Source organism: Mercurialis annua, linkage group LG1-X, assembly GCF_937616625.2.
Source record: "Mercurialis annua linkage group LG1-X, ddMerAnnu1.2, whole genome shotgun sequence".
NCBI lineage: Eukaryota > Viridiplantae > Streptophyta > Magnoliopsida > Malpighiales > Euphorbiaceae > Mercurialis > Mercurialis annua.
Window position 1 is genome coordinate 5,762,928 of NC_065570.1, and position 19,417 is coordinate 5,782,344.

Below are 19,417 nucleotides of genomic sequence, written 5' to 3' on the forward strand. Positions count from 1 at the left end.
TTCAATCGTACTTTGTCAAACAAAACTAGATCCCTCTTGGCAACCGTGCTACTAAAGTCGGTAATAGGAAAATACTTTGCATGAAACGCTCTCGCACAAAAAGGTAGGATTTTGCACAAACCGCCACTCTTGCTTGGCTAGCATAGCCAAATTGAATGCCCGTAAATTTTTGAAATCTGAACCTTCATTTGCTTTAGACTTGCAAATTGCACTTCAACTAACCCATAAATTTTTTCGCTAGTCATCCGAACTACTCCACCAGTATCTAGAAAAATGATTTGTATCTCGTTACAAAAAGTAATGGGAAGCGCAAAGCAATTAATGATATAAGTTGATATTGATTGGGCTACTGGCTTGATTAGCACCTCATTTCCGGACTTTGAAAGAAATATATCATTCCAACCAAAAATTCTTTAATGTAAGGTCCTTAAGAAAAGCAAAATTGGGTTTTTTAATCGACCCATCATGGTTGGTATCCTTTGATAATTCTTGAATTTATCCACCACTCGCATACTGATAGAAGTAGAATTACTCTTATTTTCCGTATGTCTTTTGATGTCATATTGTGTTGTTATTTTGTAATTTAAGTGTTTTGTGCCTTATTTTGTGCATAAGCGTTTTAGGTTCGATATCGAAGTTTTCAAAGTGATTTGAGCATTAAAGAGTGCAAAGAATAAGTGATTAATCATAGGGCCATCATAATAAACTCCACCACCTGTCAAAACCTCTCTTTACACTCCTTAACGTAATAAAGTTGAAAGACCCTCTGAGCAGATTAGTAAAAGGTACGGCGAGATAGGGTCTCCGTACCTAAGCCCTTTTGAGGCCGAATAAAACCAATTTTCACCATTGACTGAGAAAGTCATAGACGATATACAAGTCAACATAAGCTTCATAAAGTGGTTAGGAAAATTCTTTTTTTTTCATCATCTTCTCTAGAAAATTCCATTCAACATGGTCATACGCCTTACTCATGTCCATCTTGAAAACTACTGTACATAATTTAACTTGAGAACGTTTTTCCATAAAATGAAGTAGCTCGAAATCCACAAGAGCGTTGTCCATAATCAACCACCCCAGAGCAAACACACTCTTAGATTCGTGGATAATCGAGGACAAAAATATTTTTAATCTTTTTGCAATCACTCTAGAGATCAATATACCAATAAGAGCTATAAAATAACGTAGACATGCCATTTGAACCTAGCGCTTTCATCCGACCCATTTGGCTAAGAGATAACAAGACTTCCTTTACTCGATACGATCTTTGAAGCATCTCGACTTGGTCATGAGATAAACGAAGTCAAAATTGTTAACAACTTTCTTTTAATTGACCGAATTTGAGGTAGTGAATAAGTCACTGAGGAAAGCAGCAAAATGTCCTTGAACTCCTCGAGGACATAAGAAAATGTCATAGGTTTCTCCTTTGGTGGTGAATTCACTCTTTCTTCTTTAAGTGTTTCTTAGAAAGTGGGTCGAGCCTTCTTCACTCCCTCGGAGAGTTACATGGCCGAGAGTTGCTTGGCCATAAGGTTAGCTTCTCTCGCTAGAGGAACCATGTACGTATTGCCTTCCAGCAATCCATGAACTCTATTTCAAGTACTATAAGATAACTGTCCATAGAAACAACTGAAAAATCAACAAGGCCCAACCACACACCTAGACAAACTTTCACGCCTCGGAAAACTCCATATATGGATTTTGGCTGTGAGTTGACCGCGTTAAGCTATCTCCTCTCTCCGTTATAGGTGATTCCCAACCTTTTTGCTTCCTAGACTGAAGAAAGTTGTCTGTTTCCCCGATGTCTACCCACACTTTCACTAGTTAGCCATCGACTTTTGCTTCCATGAACAAGCAACCGTTCCTCTTATCTTGGCCATTTCCACCTAAACTTTGATGGCGTTAAGGATTTGTAACAACCCCATTTTGGTCCCATCGTGTTCTCATTACTCGTTCTCTTCTACTAGGTCAGATAGTTGCTCTTTATTCGCACACTCTCGTTTTGTGCCGTCCATCACAAAAGAAGCATTTTGTAGGTCTATCAACGCCCTTGTATTCCTTGGTGCTATTCCCCTTCTCTGTCTTGTTTAACTTGTGATAGTTTCGCTTTCCTTAGGTGTCTCCTTCACTCTTTTAGTTGTCTCCCTTGTCTTTTCTAGACTTAGGTTTCTCAGTCCTTATGAACTCGACAAAGGACTCAACAATGAAAATAGCGGTAACAAGATCTTGAACTCCATGTTATTAAAGCTCCATCTTGACCCAATTTTGCAGACCATCCTCGAAAGAAAACCAGGCTTCCTTCTTCGGATAGAATTTCCTCTTGAGCTCCTTCTTAAACTCGTCCCACGTGTTGAAGGTACAAGTCCCTCTTTCAATATTGCCAAAACTCTGTCTTTACCATACCATCGCGGTATCTTCAAAGTAGAGTTTTGCGTTATCAACCTTCTTAGTGCCTTCCGTTACACCGAGAGCCTTAAATTTATTGCTCTAAGCTCTATTTAAAGTTTTCCACCTCCTTTGCACTCCTCATACCCCTTATATGGTTTAGGTCTCGGAATGTCCATCCTCAATAGGGTGGAAACTATCGCCAGTAAGGTAACACTTTCCCCATGAGTGATTGCCTTCTTGCATATCTTGAGCTCATCCTTCGTGTCCTTCAACTCATTGAAGACTCTCTTAATCTCCTCTTTTAACAAAACAATCTCAGCTTGGAGAGTCCCTTCCAAAGTCTTATATTAGATAAGACATTTTGACACAGCATCTTGCATAGCTTCTTTGAGCTCTTCTCCTGCCTTTTCGAGCTCCTCCATATGTTGGTCTGCCTCCTCGAACTTATCTTGCCCATCGCAACTGCAAGTTCCACCTTTGTGAGCCTTTTTATGTCCACCATAACATCCCTCTTCGATAGTGTTGTTGTATCCTCTATATGAGTAGTCTCACTTGCAATCTCCCTACTAGCAAAACTAATGTTAGCATAGCTCTGATACCAACTGTCACGGGCTTGGACTTTTTTTACCAACGATCTGTGCAAACTAGTAAACTTTCTTAAACAAGTTACTAGTCAGCCTCTCTCGAAGTGCTTTGCACAAATTAAGCGGAAGTAAAGATCGTAAGATGGATAAAGTGTGAGAGCTTGTATTTGATTTATGAATGCACAACTTTTTAATTTCAAAGGATACTTTACAAATGAAAGTGAGGTTATATATACTCTTTCACCTCCTAAATAAAATGGCTAAAATCTACTCAATTTAATGGTTCCTATTCTATATCTAAAATATTCTATACGAATAAGAACTGGCTGTGGGAGAGAGTTTTGATACGAAGATGCATAGTATTAAATTTTTTAAATCATTTTTCAGAATGATTTTTTTATATATTTCGTGTCAAGTTGAGTGGTTGAAATTGAATTAATCCTCCATTCAAAATATCTCAAACATCATAAAATGAAATAGTGAACAATCAATGGAATTAATGAGAGTGACACGACGTCGACAAACAATCATCCAACTCATATAACATGCTGTAATGAATAAATGAAATTAATTGAATGTTCTATACAGTATTTTACTTATAATCTATAGTTTGGGGCCAACACGGACCAAGTGGTATTAAATAGGTTACAGTCACTTTAATTTCTCAAGTGGAAATAAAGAATTAGGCAGACGTGAGGAAATTCACAAGAAAAAGTCATCTATCATTTCTGGATGGCTGGTCAACTCTTTCAAATTAACCGCTAAACACGCTTTATCTTTCAAACACTCGCAAAAAAATAAATTATAAATATCCAAATTTCATTTCAATTCTTTCAGTTTCCTTCATTTTACTTTTTAGCGACAACAAAACAAATATTTTCTCATTTTTGCCGCCGCTAATTAACAGAAAACAACCAAAACTACACCATATGGAGGTAGAAGCCGAATCAGAAACCAAAAAAAACCTAACAAAAAAATCCTCCTCGTTCCGCCTCCGTAGCAACAGTCTAAACTCCGTCCGCCTCCGCCGCATTTTCGACCTTTTCGACAAAAATGGCGACGGGATGATCACGGTGGAAGATCTCAGCCAAGCCCTAAACTTATTAGGGCTAGACGCTGATTTTTCTGAACTTGAATCCACCATTAGGTCTCACATGAAGCCAGGTAATGACGGACTTGGATACGAAGAATTCGTGGAGCTTCACCGGTCGTTGGACGAGGCGTTCTTGAGCTACGACGACGAACTGGAGGCGGATGGTGACGGAGTTGATCCAATGACGCAGGAGGAGTCTGATTTATCGGAGGCGTTTAAGGTGTTTGATGAAGACGGTGACGGTTATATCTCTGCTCATGAATTGCAAGTGGTTTTGAAGAAACTTGGCATGCCGGAGGCGAAAGAAATAGCAAGAATTGAGCAGATGATCTGCTCCGTTGATCGGAATCATGATGGTCGTGTTGATTTCTTTGAGTTTAAAGATATGATGAGAAGTGTTCTTATTCGCAGCAATTGATGATAATTAATTTCTTCATATATATATATCTTCTTTTTGTTTCATTTTGATTTCTTTAATTTGGTTTTTTGTTTTGTTTTGTTTTCTTGGGATTTCTTTAATTTGGTAGTGAAGATTGAAGAAAAATTCACGATCGTTAGGTTTTGTATACAAAACTATTTGTATAATTGGAAATACCAATTTGATAATCAGAATTGTATATTTCTTCACAATTGGCTTAGTGAATTGATTTTTATGTTAATAATGTTGAGGACCACTTGTTTGTTGTGATTGGTATAAGGTATGAATAGTTGACAAAATTGATTATGACTTGAAATAAATTCTTACTCAATTTTGATTAATTTTTTTTTTTGAGAGGAAAATTTTGATTGATTTTACATTCACATAATTCTACAGTCATAGACGGTCCATGAAATTTTGGTATAAGTATATTTATCCCATTTAAAAGCCTTAATTTAATTTTAGCTTAGGACAAAAAAACAAATTGTACATTACTTGCTAGTTTTATTGTGCAAAATTTAAAAATATAGTTAATCCATAAATTCAGCGTCGGTAATTTTTTTTAAAAGTGTACCTTACATCCGTCAATGGTCGTACATTTGATGGTAAAAAGGTCTATGTATTTTTTTTAGTTATGAAATATCTTTTGTTGTATACTCAATTGTTGATTTAGATTTGACACTCCAAAATAGATAAATATATCAAAAAAATATGTGCATCCCTTTTCTCTTCTCTCAAATAAAAAGCCATAGCAGCTAGAGTTTTTTTTCTTCTGACAGCAGTCAATAATTTATTTTTATTGTTAGCAGTAGCAGTCACCTTTTTTATATTAGTTTACCTCATAAAATATAAAAAATAACCAATTTACTTTTCATTTTTTATGATTTTGGTTGGTAAAAATTCATCGACGAAGAACATATCAAATCTAATTTTACAGCAATAACAATTAAATCATTTAAAGGCTATAGCAATTTTATTTTGTTGCCTGTTTTTATCAATATCTTGTATGTCCTTTATTTATGAAAAATTGGATTTGTTCATTTTCTATGAAGAATTTATAAATTTTCCTTTTGCATGAAGAGTTTGTTAATTTTCTATTGAAAATTTGATCTTGTCATGTTAGATTAGTTCTACAATTCGTTTTTTGTAAGGTGATCTTCCAATAATATTTTACTTATAATTGTTTAAGCAACTTAATATATCTTTTATGAATACTTACAAGATATATAAAGATTTATAAGATGTTTAAATAGGATATATAAATACTTTTAAACCATTTAGAAGCCATCAGGGTCTGAATTGAAATATAGAAAAAAATTGTGGGATAATAGTTGTCAAGAGCACAAGTGTCTACTTGCGAATTTGACCTTGCTGTATTGATCGAAGATTTTGAAATACTTCGATACTTTTAATGTATTTGTTCTCTTCACAAGAAATAAAGTAGTCATTTTAAAATTTTAAAAATTAAAAACCAACTCATTTTGAGGCGTTTATATCGAATTATGAAATTTTGACGTTGGTGCTTGTGCAGGCATCACGATGGCGAGGGTTCGAGCAGAGGCAAGAAGGACCACTGCCATCAGAGGCTTGCGATCACGAGTTCTTCATGTTGAGACGTGATTTTTGGTTTGAAAATCCTATTTGGGATTCATTTAAAACTCAGAGGCCACATGGGAAAACATTAAGAGAATTAAGCCCTAATTCAAAAACAAAGGGTATTTAAGGCCTCTATTTTATAATTAATGTATCACATACCATCATCTACCACTTGTTACCTAGAAATAGATAACATATATTAGTGTAGTTTTTTTTATTGTAACCAGTAACTATTGATTGAAGAACTAGATTGACAGAGTCAACAAATTGAGTACCTCATCTTAATGTGTTTATACTCTTTCCTTATGATTTTTTTTTATCAATTTTGTTGTTGTTTTTGATTTAGTAATGTATAGCTAAACCCTAAATTGGGGATTAATATTGAATCTAAGAGAAGCAGTTCTATGGGAAAAAATTGGAATAAGGTGATTTTTTAAAAAGATATCATTCAGATTTCTAAATATATCAAACACAAAAGTCTGTTTGTTGGTAGCTTGCTCGATTTTCTGCTAGGACATATGGCTTAATTTAACCTCCTCCGATTACAACCAAGTCCGATGGGCTAAACGAGGCAACAATCAAGAAGCCCATCGTCAAAGCCATGTTTCGTCGTTACAATATTAACCGATTTATGGCAAGGTAGATTCATTTCAAAAAATTTTGATTACGGTTTTGAAGATTATTTAATCCTTGGATTTTTTCGAACAGAGCACACCCTAATTTTATCTATATAATTTAGTTTTGTAAAAAAAGATCATAAAAAAAACTTTTATTTGGCCAATGAGATGCAATGAAAAAGCAAAATCAAAATTAGATCTTTGGTTTCTGTTTTAAAATTGATAATGGTCAGTAAAATAAATATTTAATATTGTAATGAGGATAACATTTATTTATTTATACAATTCCTGAAGAAAAAAATTTAAAATTTACTTACTATCGAAAAATAGAAATAAAATGTCATAGGTTTATAATTCATTTTCAAATTTTATTTTCTTGTGGTATCAAACATGTTTTCAGAGTATTAGCTCAATTAAAGTAAAATTTCATGTGATATCAAACTGATGTTTATGATAGATATTGTCTTTATAAAATCTGTTGATAGATAATTAGTAGTGGTAATTATTTAAAAAAAATTGACAAAAGTTTGTCAAGAATTAAAAATTTCAATTTAAATCGGGTATTAAACTTATGAGAGTAACTATATGAAAGTTTTAAAATTGGTACTTAATTCTTTTTGTTACAAAATGAATACTGAACTTAGCGAAACGTTACAAAATCGGTACTCTGAGCCACGTGTTTCTCACTTACTGGATGAAAGAAAAAGTCACGTCAGCAAGAAATGGTTTAGAGTACCGATTTTGTAACGTTTCACCAAGTTTAATACCTATTTTGTAACAAAAAAAAAAGTTCAATATCCATTTTGAAACTTTCGCATAGTTTACTACCCTCTCAAGTTCAATACACATTTAAATCTTTCACAATATTATTATAGATTTATGATGAGTGTTCTCCTTGTATTTTTAGTGATTGCAGTGGAGAGAGATGTTCTTTAGATTATAATCAGAAGATCAGATTGTTTGCAACAAAGACAACATAAGAATTATGGTTTGCATAAGAAGACAGATCTTGAATAAATGAGGAATCATATATGTTAGAAATGAAGAGAAAAACATGGGAACTGTCTTCCCGGGCAGGAACTATGGTTTGCATAAGAAGACAGACAGATCTTTAAATGAGGGTGTAACGTACGTCACCAGATTACCTGAAATCCAGGTTTATTTTGATTACTAAATAAAAGTTTTCTTCATTTCTATGCTCTGACAAGTACTCAAATCATATGATTCTGTTTGGTTTATATTCAAATTAATCGATATATATATAAATTAGAATAAGGTTTATGGTGGGTTAATAATGGTTTAGGTGTCACTGTCCGTCAACATTGAAAAATAAAATAAAAGAGAAGAAACAAATCTGAGATCGTTAGATGAATTTGTTACTTCTAAGAAGCCAATATGAAATCACGGATTTCAGGTTGAATCAAAACACATGATTACTAGTCCCAGTTTTAATATTTATTAGATTCATAAAAAAAATAAAAAAAAATTAGTAAGTGGGGAAGTCCAAACTTGATAACTCCATCAAGAAACCAAAATCGTCCAAAATAACTTTTCTATAATTTCAGATTTTTTTTTTCACTCTCGTAATGAAAATTTTCTTCTTTTTTAGTGACAAATATATGACTCTGATTCGTAATTAGCATATAATTAAATTAGAATTTTATTACAGCTTTATATATTTTATCATCCAATCTCTTTTTATCAATAAAAGAAGAAAATTTTGGTGTTTGTAAAAAAATTTAATCTCACAGCTCTAATAAAATTACGTCAACACATTTATCATTTGAGTTATAATTCATCTGTTTAAATTTTTCTTTTCAAGCAAACATCAATTGAGATTTTTTTATAGTATCCCTCCATCTGTCACATTTTAATTGAAAATATTTTTTAAATTTCATTTTAATTTTAATTTTTTTATTTAAAGAATAATTTTATCTTAATTATTTTTCCCTCTTTAATTAATATTTTTTATTAAAACATTTATAGATAAATGTGATGTTATTTTTCATAAATTAAGGATAAAAGAGTAAAAATATATATCAATTAACAAAACTTTTTAAAGTAAGCCAATAAAATATTTTTAATTAGATTGGGGCGAAAAATATAATATAGGGTTAAGGCTCAAAAATGATCCTAATGTTATCATCCAGACTCTTATATCCCCTTTATGTTTTTTAAAATTCAATTATGACTCTCATGTCACTAAAACCTAAAATTTGCACCCCTCTCATATTAATATTAATTTTACAATGATAGTGTTGTAGAGAGGGGTGGAAATTTTATGTTTTAATAATATGAGGGACATAATTGAATCTCAAAAAATATGAGAGGATTACAAGAGTCTGGGTGGCAAGATTAGATTACAAGTGATGTGAAAATATTTTTTATATATATAAGAAGTAAATAAGAATACCATTTTATTCTCTATTTTAAAAGGTAAATTTAAAGAAAAGATATTAAAAATCAAATTCTACTTCAAATTAGTGTTCATGTTAATAAAAAATTTGAATAAACAAGCCCAAGCCCGTCTTAAAACCCATATATTTATCGATTTGTTTTAAATTGGATTTGGGTTAGTGAGTTAAGTTTTTTTATTTAATAGGTCCTAGATGTTTTTAAAAAATTGATCATGTACTTTTAAATTTATATTCATATGATTTATTTTCAAGTTTGGTCTCACGTGCGTTTTATGGCGATTGTAGTGCATGCTTTTTTTTATCTATAAAAAGACATATAAATTCAAAATAAAATATGTATAGATATTAGATAAAAACAATTTTTCAAAAAATGATCAAATAAATAAAACCATAAAAATACAGAGATCTTAAGATAAATTTGGCTAATTATTATCAACAAAAATTATATTCAACCTACTGTCCATTCACGCCTTTTAAATTTAATATTTTATAGTTTAATTTTTTTATTTCTTGGCCAACGTCATTATTCGGTCTTATTTAATTCATTAAAAATTATTGAAAATGATATCATTAGACGAAGAAAAACATTATGATACTTTTTAAAGGATGAGTAAGCTTGTTTGGTGTATATTACTATGATATTTTAGTTGACAATCAATAACATAATATTATTATTATTATAACTAATGAGTTATATTGTTCAAATGGTTTAAGTGCTAGCAAGCAAACTGCTGGGTCGTTTGTTTGATTTCTCCCACAAGCGCTTCTCCCTTTCTAAATTATCAAAAATAAAATAAAAGATTATAAATTATAAGTATAATATATTCTCTTACTATATAGTAGTAGTAGTATATATTATCATATCATATCCTTCTACCATTTTATTCCTCCATTGATATTTTGGTCCTTGCTTTGTTAGTTTAAGTATCATTCACGAGGCACGTGTACTTACCAAATATCTCCTAAAAACACCAAACTTTGATATTTACATATGATCTGTATTTCTATCCATCATTTGTCTTATTTATACTATTAGTATTAATCTCAAATCAAATCAGAATATTAACTAATGATTAAACATAATATCATGGAACCCAAAAGCATCCAGTTCCGTCACCCAGAACTCGAAGAAAGCTTCTCATTCACCAGCTGCCGTGATTTCAACTCCTCCTCCTCCTTCTCATTCTTCTCCGACAACGACGACGGCGAGGATGACGGCGGTGAAGAATCTTACATCGAAATAGCTTTTGAACGGCCTGACCGTTTCAACAAAGACGACGAAATGGAACTGCGGATTTCATTTTCGTCACTCTCTGCGGAAACTAAAGCCTCCTTGTCGTCTTCTAATTCGTCGTCTTTGTCCACGTTTACTTTTAGTTCTTCGTTCACGGAGAGTCAACGGAGTCGAGAGGTGCAGTCAACAGAGGAGGCTGGCTGTGATTTTAGAGTTGAAAAGACTGTGAAAGGGAAGGTGCAGTTTCCGGTAGTTAACCGGCTGGTCAACACGTTTGTTTCTAGTTTCAGGCTGTCGCCGGAGGTTAATGTCGGAGATGCGGAGACAAAATCGCCGGCTGCCAACCACTTGGAAATCATACCCAGCAGGTATTTGTAACGTGGCATTCATTACAATTTAGATGAAGAAATATGGAGTATTTATTTTACTAATTAGTAGTAGGTGTAAACTTGCATTCTAGACTTTTTGAGTCCTTTATTTTATTTTATATTTATTTAACGTTTTGCAAACTTTAAAAATAGATGTTTATAGGACATTTTGCTAAAAATATTTTTAATTCTTTTTTTTAATTTCAGCATTTCATTTTCATGCAATTTAAACTCTTTAAATTAGTAATTTATGGTTTCCGTTTCAATTTGATAAACAATTTTTTTTTAAATGTAAATATTTAAAAAATTCACATAAAATTAACTAATCTATACTATATATAAAAGCACGGATGGGGGGGGGGGACAGGCAAATTTACTGAATAATCCTTTTCAGTTTACTATTAAATAAAGGTTTTACAGTTATTAATTAATTAGTATTTAATTAATCACTATTATATTTAAAGTTCTAATTACAATAGGTAGCTAAATTATCTCCAATTTAATTTTTAGTATGTAAAAAATTGCTAAATTGTCTCCAAATTAGTAGGAATACCTATTTTTTAGTTTGATTGAACTACAAAATTAAAATACTGTATTTGGTCAATATATTATTATTTAAATTTCCATCTTATTTATTTTTAAAAATATTATTAATAAAATTAAATTAATTATTTAATTATAGTTATTATAAAACCAAAAAAAGAAAATTTAATAACCGAATATATTATATTTACTTTTACAAAAATTCTTAACTAATTTAATATTAATTATAAATAAAAAATTGATATAATTATAATAAATTTACTAATATATTCATTAAAAAGTTATGTTACGAGCCACGTGCATAACACGTAATCCGAAACTAGTTTATTAAAAAGTTACTATAATTAATTTTATTTAATTAAATAGTGATTCATGTATTTAAATATTTTTCAAGCATTCTATTATAATTAATAAAAGAATGTATATATTTAATTATTTAATTATAATTGAGCATCTATAAACTGAATTAATTTTTCAAAAATTATTTCTATTAGTTTGGGATGTGGGAAGTATTTAATAATTGCTTACTTTTTTAATAAATAGTTTTTTTTTTGATAATTTGGGGAGGAGGGAGCGTTTGTGGGAGAAATTGAACCCACAACCTAGCAGTTTTCTGCTTAGCGCTTATACTATTTGACCAAAAGCTCATTGATTTTTTTTAATAAATAGTTATCCCTTAAACTTAAGGATTGAACTCAAATAAATCAAATTTGACATACTTTAATTATATAGTCCAAAATTCTCCACAATAAAGTCCATTATGTCAACTCCTATGTTTCATCATCTATAAAAAGCAACTGTGGAAATAGTTTTTATTTAATATTTAATATTAGATTCAACATATTTATATTAACTATTAATATCTTATATTAATTTAACATGTTTATACTATTATTATAGCACGTCTTCTACAATAGATGAGTTGATGTATTGGTTTTATTCTAAAGAATTAGGGACAAAAATGGTCAAAATTGACTAAATTTGATTTATATGAATATGTCTAGAAAGTTAAAGGACAGAAATGACCCGTTATTCATTTTCTTAATTTAGCATTGTCTCATTAATCATCTAAATTAAATTGCAAAATCTATTATAAATCTAGTTCATTTACTCCAATATGCTCTCTTATTTTGAAGCTATAGCACAAAGAGAAGATCAAAGATTACAACAACTACGACAATAAATACTAGCGGCATTATGATGAATTTTTTCGTCAAATTTCGAGCCCTAAAACTAAAAACATTGCTAGCTTCATTTCTGAAAGCCTCGCAGACAAGCCCTGTCGGAAGAAAAACTGAAGACCGATCCATCATCAAGTATCGGAACCGAGTCAAGCCGGTCGATAAGGGACCGGAAAAAGAAAAGAAGCTAAATTTAGAGGGAATTAAAGGGTACATGTTGGAAGCAATGAGTTCTATTAATAGAAATACAACAACAAAAAGCTGCCCTGTTTCTACCGAGTCATCTCCGCTTCACCAACGATTTTTGAGTGAGAGCTATAAAATGTCTGCTTCAGATAATTCTATTCAGGCAGCTATTGCTCATTGTAAGAAATCTTTTGGCCCAAATGTTTGAATTGATTTTATTTTTGGAAATTTTTGTGGTTTCTATTGAAATGAAATTGAGATTTGTGAGAGTTGCTATATGGTTCTATGGTTTTATGATTCGAGTTAATTGCACCGTTAACTAGTGTCTGAATTTTATTTAATCGATCAAATTGATACCCATATTTTTAATTTTATCATTTTAATTATTTTAATTATTTTTTTCTTTTTCAATTGATGATATCTTTGCAATTTGGATTCGATTTTGCTATGCGACAATCAAATTATTCACATTAGATATCACATCATCCGTCTCATATGCAAATTGCTCATGTGGCAAGTTATATGATAAATGATGTATCATGTATCATGTTAGCTGCAATATCATTTTAATACAAATTTATTATTATTTTTAAATTTTAACCTAATACTAAATATCAATTTGACCTAATATTATATTTATGTTAGGTAAACTAATCAAAATTTTGGTGCAAATAAACCCCTTAACCTTTCGTTAAATTCATAATATTATAGTATAGTTTAACTTTAGATACTATTTGTTATCCTATAAGAAAATTTATAAAAAAATAAGACTACAATTAACTCACTACTCTGTAAATTGTGAGGGATCTCTTATTTTTTTTTTCAAATAGGATAAATTAAAATGTGGATGTCAATTGTTAGGGATCTCATCTTAATTTTATCTTTAATTTATAGTTAGAAAATATTTTTTGTATGGGGTAACAATTTTTTATATCCTCATTCTCACTCCATTGTATTTTAATAATTAAATTTATTGTTTCGTTTCAATTAGTTGTTAACTTTAATTTCCCTTCAAAGAAAATAGAACGAAAAAATATAGAAATTACTAAACTAAGGCGGATAAAAATTAGTAAAATTTATTACGTAGTATTAATTATAACATCTAATCATTTGTACCTGCAACTAGATTTGGACCAATGACTATTGTCATATGAAAAAAATATCCTAACCACTGATGAATGGGTAATCAGATATTGATATGTCATAACGAACTGTATAGTGACATGTTAGCAATTTTCACCGAACTTTTTGACGGTATATATGGATTTGAATAAAATTGGTAGTTGGTGTATGTAAATAACAATTTTTAAACGGCGTAATTAAAATGGCAAAACGTGTAAAACTGATGAATTTTTATTGCATTATCTTTTAAAAGTTAAAATGTTTTTTTGTTAAATGTATAAATTTTTTAAATCTTTTGATTAGTTTGATAAATACATAATGTATGTACTGATCAAGGTATGAATTTTACATACTATAATAAAAAGAGCAAGTTATTACGAGGCCTCTCATATATATTACAATTTATACTTTAGTTTTTTCTGTATGAAAATTAAATGATATGATCTTTCATTTTTATTTCTATTAACGATTTAATTTTCGTTCTTTTTTGGTGTTTGTCTATCGAGACTATAAATATTTATAGTCTTCTATTTTGTTTCTCTCAACGATTTTGTTCCTAATTTTTATTTTTGTCAACAATTTTTTCTCTCATGTTTGAAAACTAATTTACTCTGAAATCCTTTAACTTTGTTACTAACACCAAAAATTAAATGTAGGGACTAAACTGTTGACGGAAATAAAAATGAAAGAATATATCGTTTAATTTAAAAAAATAAAAAACTAAAATGTAAATTGCGAGTGATCTTGTAATAATTTGCTCTGAAAAAACTAGAGCAAATTACTCTGAGATCCCTGAAATATACCATAATTAACAGTTAAATATCCTTATTTTTAAAGTATATTTAATGGTTCTTTAGTTTTAATTTTGTTAACTGAGAGACCCTTCCGTTAATTTAAATGACCAAATCGTTTAACGAAATTAAAATTGAAGTACCAAATTTTTTAAAAGTGAGGTACCAAATTTTCTAGTAAAATTGAAAATGAGGGATACAATCGTTCACGAAAGTAAAGGTGGATATCAAATTGTTTGAAAGTAAGTGTCAAAATTAACAGAGGGGCCTAATAGTTAATAAAATTAAAACTAAAAAATTATTAAATAAATTTTTACAATAAATATATTAAATTATTAATTATAGTATTCAGCGAACTCAAAGTAATTTGATCAAAATAATACTATAAAATATAACTGTGAATAAACAAGTTAAATATTATAGATGAAAAACTGCTGATCATTTATATAAAGAATAATGCTATTTTTTTTAATTTTTTTTTTGGTAAGCCCATCCGGTTAATCAATAAATTTAATCCATTTTATTGTACCATATGATATGGCAATAAATGATTTGATCAATTTAAAGTGGAAAATTGAAGTATATATTTTTGTATAGAAATTGAGCTTGCCACGTAGGAGGGTACAATAAGTTGGATTAAATTTGAGTAAATAGCATTTTCCTTATATGAATATGTGAAAATTGAAATAGGCTAAACCCATCTAAAGGCCCTTATACTATATTATTTTTGTTCAAAAAGCCCTTATACTATTTTTTTATTCTTCAGGTCCCTGTACTTGGTAAAATTCTAATTTTTAGGTCCTTTTGAGGGACTGGAGGAACAAAAAAATTGTAAGTAAAGGGACTGGAAAAAACCAAAAAAGGACCTAAAAATCAAAAATTATTTAAGTAGAGGGACTTGAAGAACAAAAAAATAGTACAGAGACTTTTTGCACAAAAATGATATAGTACAAAGGCCTCTAGATGGGTTTAGCCATTGAAATATCCCATGTGTCTCGCATGCATAAACAAAGGAATAAAAGTCAAGCAAAAAGTGAAGATAAACCCTTTAATTTTTGGCCAATAAATATTTAAGCCTTTTAAGTCTATCTCCATTCAACTCAGTTCTTATTTTTTTTTTTAAACGTAGATGCAAATTAACCTTTATCACGCCGTTTATAAATCTGTTAAGTCTTCTTTGACTTATCCGTTGAGGCCCTTGAGAGGGGAGTCTTCTTTCCTTGGCTCATCTCTGATTCATACAGTACCATTTAAAAAAGTTTACGAATATTTTCTCAAAAAAAAAAAAAAAAAAAGTTTACGAATAGAGTTAAAGGGCTTAAATAGTTATTAACCAAAAGTTAAGTATTTATCCGCACCTTTAGCCTCAAAAACAAGAGTATCTTTTTGTCTGCGTTCGAGATGCTTTTATTCAGCGTTGGACGCCGTTAATCATCGTCGGAGTTACCAACTCAAACAAAGATGGCTATGGAAGCAGGCGTTGTCGGAGCTGTAATGGTAGTCGGGTTCTTCATTTTGGTGAAGAATGTGTTGAACGAGATTTGGTTGAAACCCAGAAGGATCCGATCCATGCTTCTCAGACAAGGAATCACCGGACCAAAACCTTCTTCTATCTTCTCCGGTAATCTTCAAGAATTGCAAAACATTCAATCTTCGGCAGACAAGAATTATCACTCGTCCTATTCCCATACTGGTTTGCCTTCGGTTTCCTCCATCTTCCCTTATCTCCATCAATGGGCTAAACAATATGGTATGTTTCCAAATTGTCTTTAAAAAAATATGTAAGCAACTTTAAAAATCTTGTAAAAGAGTTTTGTTGTCACTCCAAATTATAATGAAGTCTTTAAAATTATTAAGGGCTAATTGAAAGCATGATGCAGGGTCAATATACATGTATTCAACAGCAAATAAACAGCATTTGTATGTAGCCAAACCAGATGTAATAAAGGCACTGAACCTCAACAAATCCATGGATTTGGGTAGACCTAAATATCTGTCCACCACCACACAGCCTCTGCTTGGCAATGGTGTTGTAAGAGCTAATGGTCCTCACTGGGCTCATCAGAGAAAGATCATTGCTCCTGAGTTCTTCCTCCACAAAGCTAAGGTATATATGTAGACTATTTACATATCAGTTATCATCGTTTCATTTATTATATTTCAAAAACTACATTTTGATTTTACATCAACGGAAGGTTATCGTAGCAATTGAGGCTAAAAATTGTTTGTGTTAGCAGACATTGTTGGATCAGTAGCAGGATGAGTGATTTGATTTTTACTTTAATTGCTATTGTAACCTCTCGATGATGGAAAGGTAAGAGTTCGGTTAATTTTGATTTGTGATTTCATTTCCGATAATTAAGTGGCTACATGTTAACTTGATGTACTATACATTTTGTAATGTAGCATATGTTAGGGTTAATGGAGGAATCTACTATGGAATTGATAAAAGCATGGGACAGCCAAGTTAAAGAGCAGGGTGGAGTTGCAGATTTAAGTGTTGATAAAGATTTGAAAAGTGTATCCGCTGATATTATCTCAAGAGCTTGTTTCGGAAGCTCTTACTCTCAAGGCAAACAAATTTTTTCAAAGATTGATCTTCTTATAGGAGCTATCGCGAAACCTAGTATGCTTTTTGGATTCTCCAACTTCAGGTAATTTTTTCATTTTAGTACATTTAGTTAAATGCATAAGCTCATATTATAAAATGTATTACCTTAAATGTATGCGGCCATTTAAAATTTGAGGCTAGAGTTTTGTCTCCAATAAGTGACCTACCATAAGTGATATACTCTGCTCGAGCAGGGATTAGGAGTGAAATACTCTGTTCGAGTAGGGATTCGAATAAATCAAACCTGACTCCATTTAAATCTAGTTAATGAAAGATTTAGATAAATATTAAGACTTGAACTGAATTCGGGCCCGATACATGCAAATTCGTCCAAAACTTAATAGTTAAAGTTGGATTGATTCCATTTCTACTTGTAAGTAGTCCAGCATTAACAAGTTGATTGAATTTGGTAGATTTCTTCCGACAAAGAGCAACAAAGAAATATGGAATTTGCAGAAACAAATAGAGACATTGATACTAGAAATAGTGAATGCTCGGCGAGAAGAGAGACAAAGGTCCACAATGTCTGAAAAAGATTTGTTAGAAGCAATTCTTGAAAGTGCTGCTAATAGTGAACAACTTAAGAATGCCCGTAATGCAGATCGATTTATTATAGACAACTGCAAAAACATCTATTTCGCCGGCCAAGAGACCACTGCTCTGTCTGCCTCCTGGACTTTGATGCTCCTTTCATTACATCCGACATGGCAAGATCGTATTCGAGCTGAAATTGTGGCAATATGTGGTGATAATCTCCATGATTGCTTGCTGGATTTGGACAAGCTTCATCAGTTCAAAACGGTATGTTGTCAACTTATCTTTCACCAATGTTTGATATAATTTTGAGAAAAACTTATACTTTGAACTTTAGGATTAAATCGCTACGAACGAAAAACATTGCGATTTATTTAGTATGATTTGGTTTCATACTATTTTACTGAACTAAACTAAATGTGGTGCAATCTCTACTTGCAGCTGAATATGGTGATTCAAGAAAGCCTACGACTGTACGGTCCAGCAGTAATGGCAGTAAGAGAAGCTTTCGTGGACACGAAGCTAGCAGATTTAACAATCCCAAAAGGAACAAACATTTGGATATTATTGACAGCACTTCACCGGGATCCTGAAAATTGGGGTCCGGACGCCGATGAATTCAAGCCGGAGAGGTTCGCACGGGGGATCTCTGAAGCTTGCAAATATCCACAATCCTACATGCCTTTTGGTATGGGGAGTCGGCTGTGCTTAGGACAGAGTTTTGCAATGCTAGAACTCAAACTACTTCTCTCTCTCATTCTGTCAAACTTCTCTTTTTCTCCGTCGCCGGAGTATCGCCACTCTCCGGTCTATAGGATGCTATTAGTGCCTGAGCATGGTATTAATCTCCTTGTAAGGAAAGTGAAAAAGGAGGAGTAATTATGTACAACTATTAATGGCGTCTCCTTTTTACTTGCAGATTGGATTTTGTAAGTAATTAATTTATTTTCTTCTCTAAGTTTTAAATTTTAAATATTTTTTGGTGTCCAGTTTTTTTTATCCAAAATCAAAAACCCTAAATTTTAATTTATTTTTGAGAAAATTACAGAAAAATTGCAAATGAGGGAAATCTTTTCTCTAATACCCACTTAGTCAAATGTTTACATTTTCTATCCTTTTTTGTTTTACCTTCGGTGATCCATCTTCTTAATTTATTTCACAATTTAACATTTTCCTAATAAACCTACACGAATCTTCTTTCTCCTTTGTTTGTTTTAAATTGCACCGGAAATTCATACCTGAACGGATTTTGGTGACACGTATTGCGGTAGAGGATGAAATTATGGAAATCCTCTGTTCTTTGCAACGGATGAGGATTTTTTTGATAAATAAATTGGCGATGATTTTCATCCAACCATTAATCTCGATTTTGCCCTTAAGTTGTTTACTGCTGACATCGGTGGAAATAGAGTATCGACAAGTGAAAGTTGTTGTATTCAAATGAAATATAAATCAATTGTTGGTGTTTTATATTTCCTTTTATGTGTGGGCTAAGTGAATTTATTGGTTTCTTTAACTTTTTCCATTTTGTAATTATGCAGATTTGTTTGTGACCTCCTCACGTCCAATCTGGAGTTTTTGAAATGTATCTTAAGTGTCTATTAAATGTATTTAAAATGTATCATTTTATATGTTTGTATATATTATGTGTACTTGTATTTATTTACTAATACTTTTTCTTCGGTTTCTTTTTATTTTGTAGTTTGATAGTTTCATCAATATTTTTACAAGAAG

General features: G+C 31.2%; 3 protein-coding genes across 4 annotated transcripts; all 3 read left to right on the forward strand.

Annotated features, from left to right (window-relative positions):
* The first annotated feature begins 3,707 nt into the window (after positions 1 to 3,707).
* Positions 3,708 to 4,739, forward strand: LOC126664629 (probable calcium-binding protein CML43). Its single transcript, XM_050357128.2, has one exon. It carries the CDS (start codon positions 3,902 to 3,904, stop codon positions 4,481 to 4,483), a length of 582 nt encoding a protein of 193 aa, XP_050213085.1. The 5' UTR covers positions 3,708 to 3,901; the 3' UTR covers positions 4,484 to 4,739.
* Positions 4,740 to 9,999: 5,260 nt separating this feature from the next.
* LOC126664627 (uncharacterized) lies at positions 10,000 to 12,994 on the forward strand. Of its 2 annotated transcripts, none has more exons than XM_050357122.2 (2): positions 10,000 to 10,715; positions 12,401 to 12,994. In XM_050357122.2, exons 1-2 carry the CDS (start codon positions 10,183 to 10,185, stop codon positions 12,831 to 12,833), a joined length of 966 nt encoding a protein of 321 aa, XP_050213079.1. In that variant the 5' UTR covers positions 10,000 to 10,182; the 3' UTR covers positions 12,834 to 12,994. The 2 variants fall into 2 exon arrangements, with proteins under 2 accessions (XP_050213079.1, XP_050213078.1); XM_050357121.2 differs by having other exon boundaries at positions 10,001 to 10,715; positions 12,395 to 12,994.
* A 2,972-nt stretch (positions 12,995 to 15,966) lies between these two features.
* LOC126664624 (cytochrome P450 714A1-like) lies at positions 15,967 to 18,658 on the forward strand. The gene is made up of 5 exons (XM_050357119.2): positions 15,967 to 16,288; positions 16,419 to 16,645; positions 16,945 to 17,192; positions 17,563 to 17,950; positions 18,125 to 18,658. The coding sequence occupies exons 1-5, from the start codon at positions 16,000 to 16,002 to the stop codon at positions 18,560 to 18,562; spliced, it is 1,590 nt and encodes a 529-aa protein (XP_050213076.1). The 5' UTR covers positions 15,967 to 15,999; the 3' UTR covers positions 18,563 to 18,658.
* Positions 18,659 to 19,417: the final 759 nt, after the last annotated feature.

Excerpts from the sequence above, each read along its gene's own strand:
- LOC126664624 (XM_050357119.2), top strand. The coding sequence starts at position 16,000 with ATGGCTATGGAAGCAGGCGTTGTCGGAGCTGTAATGGTAGTCGGGTTC. Across the intron at positions 16,646-16,944 it reads TCTTCCTCCACAAAGCTAAG|CATATGTTAGGGTTAATGGA; the intron begins GTATATATGTAG and ends TTTGTAATGTAG. Across the intron at positions 17,951-18,124 it reads AGCTTCATCAGTTCAAAACG|CTGAATATGGTGATTCAAGA; the intron begins GTATGTTGTCAA and ends CTCTACTTGCAG.
- LOC126664627 (XM_050357121.2), top strand. The coding sequence starts at position 10,183 with ATGATTAAACATAATATCATGGAACCCAAAAGCATCCAGTTCCGTCAC. Across the intron at positions 10,716-12,394 it reads TTGGAAATCATACCCAGCAG|CTATAGCACAAAGAGAAGAT; the intron begins GTATTTGTAACG and ends CTTATTTTGAAG.
- LOC126664629 (XM_050357128.2), top strand. The coding sequence starts at position 3,902 with ATGGAGGTAGAAGCCGAATCAGAAACCAAAAAAAACCTAACAAAAAAA.